Source organism: Phaseolus vulgaris, chromosome 7 (assembly GCF_051622355.1).
Source record: "Phaseolus vulgaris cultivar YP4 chromosome 7, ASM5162235v1, whole genome shotgun sequence".
Classification (NCBI taxonomy): Eukaryota; Viridiplantae; Streptophyta; class Magnoliopsida; order Fabales; family Fabaceae; genus Phaseolus; species Phaseolus vulgaris.
In genome coordinates, this window is record NC_143504.1 from 3,385,978 (window position 1) to 3,398,134 (window position 12,157).

At 29.1% G+C, this 12,157-nt stretch overlaps 1 protein-coding gene and 1 pseudogene across 2 annotated transcripts; one reads left to right on the forward strand and one right to left on the reverse strand.

Annotated features, from left to right (window-relative positions):
- The first annotated feature begins 1,614 nt into the window (after positions 1-1,614).
- Positions 1,615-5,760, forward strand: LOC137828158 (uncharacterized). The gene is made up of 5 exons (XM_068634615.1): positions 1,615-1,771; positions 3,477-3,626; positions 3,831-4,198; positions 4,736-4,778; positions 5,180-5,760. Exons 2-5 carry the CDS (start codon positions 3,509-3,511, stop codon positions 5,605-5,607), a joined length of 957 nt encoding a protein of 318 aa, XP_068490716.1. The 5' UTR covers positions 1,615-1,771; positions 3,477-3,508; the 3' UTR covers positions 5,608-5,760.
- Positions 5,761-6,758: 998 nt separating this feature from the next.
- On the reverse strand, positions 6,759-8,173 carry LOC137828992 (uncharacterized; annotated as a pseudogene). The gene is made up of 2 exons (XR_016522884.1): positions 7,525-8,173; positions 6,759-7,163 (listed from the first exon to the last, which is right to left on the reverse strand). The product of XR_016522884.1 is annotated as an uncharacterized LOC137828992 (transcript).
- Positions 8,174-12,157: the final 3,984 nt, after the last annotated feature.

A 12,157-nucleotide genomic window follows, 5' to 3' on the forward strand; every position in this document is an offset into this window, starting at 1 on the left:
CTTCATTAGATCTATTAACATATATCTATAGGTGGACGTCATTATGACCACAAGTCGGTTGGACAACATCGTTAGGATCAATTATCGGAGGTCGGTGTTTTATTTTTGTCCTGAAAATGCACTTCAAAGAATGAAGGGAAGAGAAATATATAAACTCTTCTTAATCTCGATTCCTAAATGATGTAAAACTATATTATCATATTATGAAACAATACATATTTAATAATATTTATTATTTCAATTATAAAATACGGAATTTTAACTTAAGTCTTAAAAGTATACAATTGAAAATCTAAAATCAATTAGAGCACGATAAACGACCTATACACTAAAAAATAAGAAAAATATTAATATTATTTTATACAAAAAATTATTTCAACTATACTAATTTGACTAAAATAAAAATTATTTGCTAAAAAGTCAACCAAATATAATTTTTTCTATCCGAATAAAAAAAAGTTTAGAGCCTAGATACAAAATGTTACTTTCAATTGATAGTTTCATTCTTTTGAAATGTTTTATAAATTTAATAAGATATAAACAGTTTTTTCTAAACACAAGTTACATAAATCAGGCATTTAATAATGTAATTAATTATAACGTCAATTGGTACACTAACTAGCACAATAATTGCGTAAACACGCAATAAAATATTTAAATCAAAATGTGTATTTGGGTTGGATTGTTTTAAAAAATATATATGTTTTATTTGAACATATTTTAAAGGAAAGATTCTGAAGAAAACCTTATAAGTATTTAATATTCAAAAGTTAATCATAAAATAATTAAAAAATACCAGTTTTACATTCTTTTTATTAAAAGCCAATACAGATTTATACACTCGTAATCTCAACCCTCCACATCAAACAAAATTTAAATGTAAAAAACTCCTTAGATATTTTTTACAAAAATTAATCATTATTTCCAAAATAGATATCTATATTGATAGAATAATAAATATGCATTTTAAATATATTTTTAATTCATGTAAATTTAGGAAATTTTAATTTTTAGTTCTTATTAAAATTCATTTTGGGTGAATAAGGTTTTTTATATTCTTTAACAACTTATATCTTTAAGGACACCATTCTAGCTAACATTTACTAATATTTACAGTATAATATTTTATATTTTAAAAAATATATCCTTCAAATAACTTTTATTTATTATGAAAATAAATAATAAAATGTCATTTTAATTATAGTACTTCCACTTTAAGCTATTTTTATAGATAACTATTAAAACTTGAATACATTAAGATAAAATCATATAATTATCTTTCATTTTAAAATCTTATATACATTTTTTAAGATATAAAAAGTAGTTATATAAATAAATATAGTTTTATATAATTCACTAAAACCTACATTTTGTTTATAAATTTCATTTTTTTCAAAATATGTAAATTGAAATTCAACTTTTAGAAAAAAAATATAATTTGGTATTTATATTATATCTTTTTATTATTATGTAGTTTATTATTTTACCGGATAAAATTATAATCTATTCTATTATCTTCTTATCTTATTATATTAACCGAACTTTAAAAGGATTAAAATTCGTTTATTTGAAAAAAAAGCAAAAATAAACACACTTAAGGTCGAAAATATTCTCATATTTTAACAAAAGATTTGTTTATAATATATGAAGATAGCAATTTGGTTGATTCCCTGGCTTTCCCCCTTTCGTATTTGCAGAGAATAGGAAAACAAAAACACCGATGATTGAACCCTAAGTTTTAAATTACTGTGGGTGCCTAATTCTAACACTGGTATGTATTTTTGTCTCTACCACGTCTCTGTGATTCATGTCTTGGGATAACTATTTTGAAAATCATTGAATTGAAAATGAAGTTGTAAGTTGAGTGATGTGATAATTTTGATTCTCGAATGAATCTTTCTTGTTCTTGTGATGTAGTCATCACGAAGGTTGTTTTGTGTAATCGATAAGATTGTCTTTATGATGCCGATGGAGGAAGTTAGTTTGCATGTTTAGGCAATATCTGGTTATATAATCGAGAGTTGGATGGAGTGAGATGATTTGAAGTTGCCGTTGCCATTGTTTGAATATCGTAGTGAAATTAAGAGAGAGAGAGAGAATTGGTTTCGGCATTTATCTTCAGAATTAGAGGGAAAAAAGTGGGTATTAGATAATGTAATAGCCATGTTGAAAAACTTGACTTGTTTTCATCTGTTGAATAGGTAGAAGCTAATAAACTCATTTGATGTGTGAAAAAACAAATGAACTAAACCACTCCAAAAACCAAATAAAACCACACCTGAATTAACCGGAACACTTTTAAAATGGTTTTAACCTTACTTTAGTTATATTCTTGAATGGATTCTGGTTGACCCATTCACTATACAAGTTAGGAACACAGAAATTGTACTCCGTTTCACGTTTCAGTTCTCAGCTCAAATGAAAACATCTGGCTTCTCAATTCCCTACCCCAGTTCCATCTCAGCCTCTCCCAACAACCAAAGCAAACAAAACCCTTGATTCTTCTTTGTGAACCCTTAATTCATACGTCCCATTCCAAATCTCAATCACCTTATCTCTGCATTTGCTTTGCATACAAGTGTAAGCTAAGCTTGATTGTGATTCTCTTTTTCTGCATCAGTCTTTCTCACTGGTTTTGCAGTCATTTCTAGGTTCGCAGACATATCCATATCTTTTGTCTTTCGTTGTTTAATTATCTCATCTATCTCAGATTTTTTTGCTTTTTTGGATCTTGATCCTTTTTATTTATAATGTACGGTAAATTGGTGTTGCTATGCCGACTTACTTGTTCTTTGTATAGATGTCTTTGATTAATTTTACAAAAAAAGCAGTAGTTTTCAGTCAGATGCTCTCAGTTTTGGTTTCTCGGTTTTAGTTTTGTCCTATCTTATTGTTCTCTCGGTGCTTGCCTTGTGTTGGTTCTGCAATAATTCCTACAAAACATTATGGGCTCAGTGCATAATAAGAGGCGGGCACAAAAATAATATTTGAGATAATTTTAGGAAATAGTTATTATCATGAGTTCATCAGATACAATACAACAAGAGCAGAAGCCTTTGTGAGTGTGAATGTTTGCAAATCATAATCCTGGTCCAAACACTTTGAATGGAATGGTTCTTCCACCAATTCAATTAGGATTATAAGACTTTTCCTTAATATATACAATCTATTTGTATATTGTGGTAGATTATTTTTCTTGAGTTAACCCACTTTCTAATGTTAATTGATGCTCATGGGGGTACAAGGAAACTACAAAAACAATTTCCAAACTCGTTCAAATTAAAAGTTCTAATGTGACTCTGGAGCTGCACTTGCTTGCTGAGTTTTCTTCTTAGCTTCTGTCTTTCCCTAGCCTTATGTTTCTGAAACCATTGATGAGTAGAACTGATATATCCTGTTATAGTACTAGAAGACTTGTTTAGTTATATAAATTTGTGCCTTTTTGAATGAATTCAATGAAATTTTGTTCCAATCAGGCTGTCTCAGGTCTGTGAACTTTACTTCTACCATGGCCAACAAATCTCAAGAAGAGCCCAAGACTGCTCCTGAGCCTGATCGGTGGTACAATCTCACCCTTGGACCTTCCGTCAAAGATGAATCCTCCAACAAATACTGCACTCTACGATGTAAGTTACAAAATATAAAAGCCATTTCTAGTATTTTTCTTTTTCTGGCGGGTCAGTTTTTGTTTTCCTAATTACTGGCAACTAGTCATGGAATGTTCACACTTGATTTTGCAATGATTATGTCAAGCCTTTTGACTTTGGTTCTTAATTTTTTTTCCTTATTTATGTTGAATTTTAATCATCAATGTCTTGAAATCTGTACAGATGAATTTAAGCCAGCTTCAGTTGATAAGAATAAGCCTGGACTGCTACGCAAGACCAAAGAGAACAGGATTTCTGTGGAATTTCAGAACAACCAAATGGGAAAACCGAAGGTGACATTTGAGGGGAGTAGTGAGGATTACAAGGAAAACGATGCTGTATTGTTTTTTGATGGTGAGACACTTCGATTGGAGCGGCTTCATAGAGCCGTAAAGCAATTGCGACACCTACGAATGCCTGGTGAATCTGCAGGTGCTGCAGCTACAGTTGTGGCTGCTCCATCTGGACCAGCTTTGGATCCTCGATCATCCCCTGTTGGGAAGTCTGTAAAGCCAGCATCTCATGGCAGGAGCACATTTCAGGCTGTGCCGGTAAATGCTCATTAACTATCTATGGCATAGTTGTGTATACTAGTTAATTCCATTGCATCTTAAAAATGTATGTTGTTGGAAATTTGCATTATAAATATGGTTATTTTTGCAATGCATTAAGATTTTTACTGATTTTATTGGGTTAAAAACTGATCATGTGTGGTATGTGTATGGTTACCAATAATGTATATCCTCTTGATATCATAATGATTGAGAGAGAAAGTTGGGGAGGACGGGGGAGGGTGAGCTGATTGGAGAGGCCTGGAGGGGCAATATAAAAACTGTTTGTTTATGCTTGTTATCATGGAGGTACTTCTCATTTGATGACAGGGCCAATATTTGTATCCATGGTTACGCAGCAAGCTATTTTTCATTTTTCATATGCATTTGTTAATTAAGGGGGAAAAGGAGTTATAGAAAGAACTGAAAGCTGCAAAATTATATTTTTGAGACTGTCGAACAGGGTTTTCTAAATGAATGAAGCAAATAGTCTGTCTCTTGTACCATTTTAACGATGCTTATGTTGGTTTTGCACAGGTTGAGGTCGAGCGAATTGATATTGGTGAACCTGAGAATACTGGTATGTATCATATAGTTTGAAGGTTTATGTAATTGCATATTTGGACTGAATTGAGTTTTAAACTTCTTTTTCAAAGTAAACAGGCCCGAAGCTTTTCATTTTCACTCATAATGTGATGCAGGTTTTTATTTTCATCATATGGTTATTTACCATATGATCTTTTGTGTAAAACTGTTCTGGTCATGTTTTCCAACTTGATGATTTGTGTTTCCTTTGCTGCGTATTACAAATTGCTCCATTGTCTTATCCCCAGTGCTGAAAGGCTTTATTATTGGATTTCTGCTCTGTTGATTTTGTGGTACTTTCACCATTGATGAAATAGTTGAAGCTGGCTTTGCTATTTAATTATTTACTTATATATGAAGTATGATTAATTTAATGTTGTACGTGTGGTATGACAGGCATCAAAGCTGGTTCGAAGAGGTCATCTGATAGTCTAAATGAAGTGCCCATTAGTACCTCACCAGATGCGAAAAATGAAGTGGAGGAACATCAAGATATAAGTATTAATGACCTTTTTGGCAGCGAGTCACCTGAGGATGACAACAATGTTGAAGAAAAAGATAATGTTGGATTTGACATGAATGTTCCACAGGCGGATGATGATATTGTGGATATGGATGATAGTGGTGATGAGGTGGAAAAAGGACACAATGCTGCAGAAGCTGTGGAAACCCAGGTGAATGCAGAGGGGAGGGATGAGCAGACATCTACTTCTAGCAGTAGCAGTGGAAGTGGCAGTAGTGAAAGTGGCAGTGGAAGTGGTAGTGGAAGTAGCAGCAGCAGTGACAGTGAAGGCAGTGATGAAGACTCAGTTCATTCAATCTGAACTTATACCACGCTGCTTTCTTTTTTTTTCTTTTCTCATTGCAAAGTAATCCAATGCATAATGAGTTCAATGTGTTTCTCAGGCTTGGCTTCGAAGGCTTATGAATAATGTGGTATATTTTATGTGTTTATATTATTAATCGACTTTAAATAATTTGGCTTTGTCATTGAATTTTTTTGAAACAAGAGTAAAAGCTATCCATTGATTGAAAAGTAACAAATCTTACATACTCAGAAACACACACGCACTTTTTATTTACAATCAGCATTATTATTTATATAGATGCATTGAAAATATCAGTTAACGCTAATATTAAACATTGAAAATGTAAATTAAAGAATATTACATACTCAGAAACACATACACGCACTTTTTATTTACTTTCTAGTACCACTTGTAAAATATTTCATCTTATAACTTTATTTACTTTTTTAACTTGTTTTCCGTTTATATTTTTCCGTAAATCTATTAATTATAAACTGTAATAAATTATATATACTTGTATAACATATTATAATTTTAATCACTCTTATTAAATTTGTATCTTCTGTACTTTACTTTTCTCATTTAAAAATATATTTCAAGTTTTCTTAATATTCCAATTTATTAATTTGATTGAAATTAAAACGTATATTTTTTTTATTTAGATTTAGTTATAATTTGCAACCATATATTAACACGTACGATTAAACATTATTTATTTTTTCAATAACCGATTAAACATAGTGTATAAAACTATATAATTCTCTTTCATCGTTATAGCCGGTTCATATTACTTAAATCTTATTTGGAAATAATTATGTGTAAAATGTATTAAATAAGACACATTTTACCTTTTAAAAATGATAGGATTACTTAAATGTTAAATATTAATATAATTTCTGGAAAAAATATAATTAAAATCATACCAAACATTCCTCCTAGTAAAAAAAATCATTTTAATTTTTCTTAGTTTCAAATATTAAATTTGACTTAAAATAAGAAGAGCTTTTGCTGGTCAGAACTTTAGTTTTGTATTTCTGAAAGAAAAATTAAAAAGTATTTATATCTTTATTGTATCTCATATTTTAATTACACATGGGGAAAAATAAAATGCATAGAATAAAAATATAAAACTACTTAGTAATATAAGTAGAGATGATAGAGAAATATTTAATAGTAAATAACAATTTTTATTATTATTATTTATAATTTTTACAATAATGTCAAACATTTTTATCATCTGATTTCCAACTTACATGATTTGTATTCACTGCGAGTATCCAGATCCTTGTCATCCTCTTCAGCGAGTCTCTTACAATAACACGTTCTTCGTAGGACAGTGTAACTTCCATCAATAACATCAAACACACGCAATCTACACCACCACTTTCTTTTACCTAACTTTCGATTTAAGAGGTAAAACCTAATTCCAATTTCTGTTGTTGTGCCAAGAACCACACCAAGTCAAACAAACCCAAAAAACGTGAATACTGCGTCCGTCGTGACTTAACGACTTCACCAACTGCAACACCATTCGAACCCTTTTGTTTTCATGCATGATGTTGAAATCCACACTTTCATTATCATATCATTTTACCACCGTTAGAGAAACAACATAAATATATTTATTTAATGGATAAATAGAAAAGAAAATTAAAATTATTCATCAACAACTTTCAAATAATTATTTTATTCATGGCTGATAAAAACAAAATAAAAATTTAATAACAACTCAAACATCTTCAAAGAAATCAAAAGAAAAGAAAAAACTTAGTACACGTGAGAGACTTTAAAGGAAGAAAAAACTTGCTATTGATTTCATAAACAAATACTTAGATAAAAAAAACACATCTTCAATAAATAACACATAAGAAGAATCAAATACTTAAAAATGAGAATGTATTTCTACAACAATATCAACAAGAGCGTTCTCACCTATGACGCGAGAATATCGTTAACGCCGTCAACTACAATCATGTCGTCGAAGAAGGGAAAGAACACCGGAACTCTGTTAAATAACAAAACGCCGTCAGATCGAGTGATACTGATTGTGAATCGCTCCAAAAAAAACTAGACAAACTCTGTTGTCGAAATTCATCAGAGTGATATTGATCGTGAACACTGTGATTCCGCTAAGCTCGGCGACACCGAAAAACTGCTTTCCTACGCAGCCACGACGGAGTATCCACCGGTTTTTAGGGATTGAATGGGTTGGTTGAAGGAATCCAAAACACTTGCGGTGTGGTTCTTGGCAGAACGGGAATTGGAATTAGAAGAAATAGGTCTTTGACTGTTAAATGGAAAGTTAGGGTCAAAGAACCTGTCATAAAGTAAAAGAGAGGCATGGTCGTAGATCGAAGATTGCGTGAGGTTGATGTTGTTGTTGTTGATGGACGTTAGGCGGTCGGACGAAGAAGGTGAAATTGTGAGAGGCTGGCTGGAAAGCATGGTAGGGATCTTGGCGCCGGCGGTGAGGAGTCGGAGACTGGGCAGCGTGAGCGGGAGCTCTGCCCAGATTTCTTGAACGCTGAAGGAGACTGTCATTGAAAAGCCTCAATGGGAGACTATATGGTATTCAATTTCTATTTGGCGAGATTATAAATACTGTTATTTTTTAAAGTTCAATTTCAAAATTTAATTCAAATGAATCTAATTATCTATACCTATATACCTAAAGGGAGTCATTTTCTATTTTTTTTTAAAAATCAAAATTTAAATATTTAGAAATTTTTAAATTTTAAATATTTCAAATTTTTAAAAATCGTAAGGCATTTTTCAAACACTTCAAATTTTAAAAGTTTTCAAATTTTTAGAAATTTTAAATTTTTTAGAAATTTTAAATTTTCAATATTTTAAATTTAAAAAAAAATCAAAATTTTAAATTTAAAAAAAATCAAAATTTTCAAACCCCAAAATCTTTTTTGAAACACTTCCAATTTCAAAATTTTAAATTTTTAAATTTTCAAAATTTTAAATTTCGAAAATTTGAATTTTCAAATTTTTTAAATTTTCAAATTTTTTAAATTTTTAAAATATTTCACTCTTTAACTTCCTTCAATATTTTTTCTTATTTTCCTTATATCAATATTTGGTTTTATTTTCTTATTATTTGGTTTCATTTCCTATTTTCAAAAAATTTAAATTTTTTATTTTTCAAAATTTCAAATTTCAAACCCTAAACTCTTTTCGAAACACTTGAAGATCACTCTCACTACTCTCAATTATATGTTGCATTATCAAGAGATGTTTCTTAAGCTTCAACAACGAATGTGTGTGTAATTTGCAATTTATTCATAATTGACATTCTTTCGTAGAAAACAAAATTTGTAAAGAATTGAACACTTATAGTGATTTATCTAGTTTTAATCACTCGCATTGGTTAAGCCAATTCACGCAAAGATATAATGATTTTACATAATAGTGATGATAACGACATTTTTTTTTATTCATAATGTACTGTAAATTTCTATTGTTAATATAAGTGTGCGAATAATAACATCATTTAATATATAAATGAAAAAAATAAGAAATGTGGATACACAGGAAGATAGCGCTTGTGTTCCCGCTAGCACGTCTGGTTGACGTTGAAACAAGAAATTATAAGGACTATTACCTTTTAGCACATATGTGGGAAGAACATTTATAATGTGAATTGAGGCTATGAAAGCTTAAGCCCTAAAACGTACCTACTAGAGTGTGGTGCAAAAGACAAATTCATTGAGAGGAGGACACAAGCTTGGAGGGTTTAGAATGCACACAAAATGTTTTGTATTTTAAAATGAAAAGTTATGAGAGGTTACACGAAGTAAGAAGGTTACGGGATATTAAAAAAAAGAAAGATCGTGCAACCACTAGATAGGTGCCACGTGTAAAAATGGATGAGTAATTGCCAAAGCCACGTTGTATAAACGACATCTTAATGGCACACATAAACTTCTTCGCCTACTCGACTCGAGACCAGCGAGTTGTGTGTCGTCCTGGCTCTGATCGAGTTTATGGAGAGGTTCGTGATGTGAAGAGGTGCTCAAATAACAATTGTGAATAATATCTCTTAGTTGAATATGAAAAAATGTTTATCAACACCCCTATGTCGATCCAAGAGAGATCGCCTCCATGAACCTTAAAATTGGTGACTCATTATAATCGATATATATTCTTGACAAATTTTTCAAAAATTATCCAAAATTTTCAAAAATAATTTTTTTTATCTTCATGCTCTATATGGAAAATACTGCACTATAAATAAAGAAAAGGTTTGACAAGAAATGGATTGAAGATTCTTTATTCATGTCTAGTTCATAATAAACTAAGTGGGAAAAATTTAATGCAGTAAGCGAGTACAAATACACTTAAACCAAATCAGTAATAAATAGAGTATCTTTAACTATAAATTGACTTATAGATCACAAGCGATTGTTATAGACGAAATACATATTCTTTGTGAAAATTAAAATGAGCTTGAATAAAGTAGAAGTTTATTTTTCATCTTACACTTTATTTACTTTTTTTAACTTCTTTTTATTTTTTGAACATCATAGAATGTCCGTTTATCTTTTTCTGTAAATCTATTAATTATAAACTGTAATAAATTATATATACATGTATAACATATTATAATTTTATTCACATTTTTATCTTCTATACTTTACTTTTCTCATATAAAAATATATTTCAAGTTTACTCAATATTCCAATATCTTAATTTGATTGAAATTAAAACGTATATATATTTTTTATTTAGATTTAGTTATAATTTGCACCATATATTAACACCTACTATTAAACATTGCTTATTTTTTTAATAACCTATCAAACATTGTGTATGAAATTATCTAATTCTCTTTCATCAGTATAAACCGTTCATATTACTTAAATCTTATTTGGAAATAATTACGTATAAAATGGATTAAATAATACGTATTTTACCTATTAAAGGTTTACTTAAATGTTAAATATTAATATAATTTCTGAAAGAAAAATATAATTAAAGTCATATCAAACTTTCCTTCTCAGTAAAAAAATATCATTTTAATTTTTCTTAGTTTCAAATAAATATTAAATTTGACTTAAAATGAGAAAAATTTAAATCGTCTATTTATCAAAACTTTAGTTTTGTATTTCTGAAGAAAAATTAAAAAATAGTTATATCTCGTATCTAAGATTGTAATTACACGGGTGGAGAATAAAAATATAAATTATTTAGTACTACAAGTTTTTTGAACTATGTATAGAAGTTAAAAGAGTAAAACTAAATAAATATTTTAAAAATAATTGTATCAAAAGTATAAAATTTATTACATCGGTTAATACATTCATTTGAAAACTAAAAATATAATTATTTTATTTATAAAACTTTGTTTATTTTTATTTTTATTAAATAAATATAATTTTTTTTTTATCAAAAGAAGTTTAAAGGTAGAAAAGTAATAGAAACATTATAAATTATTATTATTATTATTTTATAGCTCTTATCAAAGAATTTCAAACATTTTTTATCCGTATTAATTAAATCTGACTTCCATCTCACATCGCTCATATGTTTGGATCTTTATCATACTTCTTGGTCAGTCTCTTATGGCTACAACTTCTTTTTACAACGACTTAACTTCCATCAGCAACATTAAACTCACGCAATTGTCAATCTATACGACAACTTTCTTTTAATTTACGACACACGTTCTTCGACTTAACTTTCAATTTAAAAGTCAAAACCTAATTTCAATTCCTATTGTTCTGCCAACAACCACACCATGCCCCCGATTCCATCAACAGAGACATTCAATCCCTAAATCAGTGGACATTCCGTCTACCATGGCTTCATTCCTGAAAATATAACTTTTCGGTGTCAATGAGCATGCTTCGATGTTTCGTGTCGACGGTCATGAAATGATCTCGTAAATTTTAACGACGAACCCACATTCTCTATGTTCTTGAAGTAATTCACCATCAATATCACCCGATCTAACAATATTGAGTTAACGACGGTGTTCTTTACTACATAAAAAAAAACATACCAACAAATATTTTAAAAAATAGAATAAATCTTTCATAAAATATCATTTCATCATCTTTAATAGACAAAGTAAAACATGTTAATAAATCTTTTAAATACAAGAATAACAAAAATTAAACTCAAAATAATATATTATTTCTTTATTTTTATACGTATATTGATAATTCCAATCAGCATTATTATTTATATATATGCATTGAGAATATCAGTTAACGCTAATCTTAAACATTGAAAATTTAAATTAAAGAATCTTACATACTCAGAAACACATACACGCACTCTTTATTTACTTTCCAGTACCACTTATAAAATATTTCATCTTATAACTTTATTTACTTTTTTAACTTGTTTTCCATTTATATTTTTCCGTAAATCTATTAATTATAAACTGTAATAAATTATATATACTTGTATAACATATTATAATTTTAATCACTCTTATTAAATTTGTATCTTCTATACTTTACTTTTCTCATTTAAAAATATATTTCAAGTTTTCTTAATATTCCAATTTATTAATTTGATTGAAATTAAAACGTATATTTTTTTTATTTAG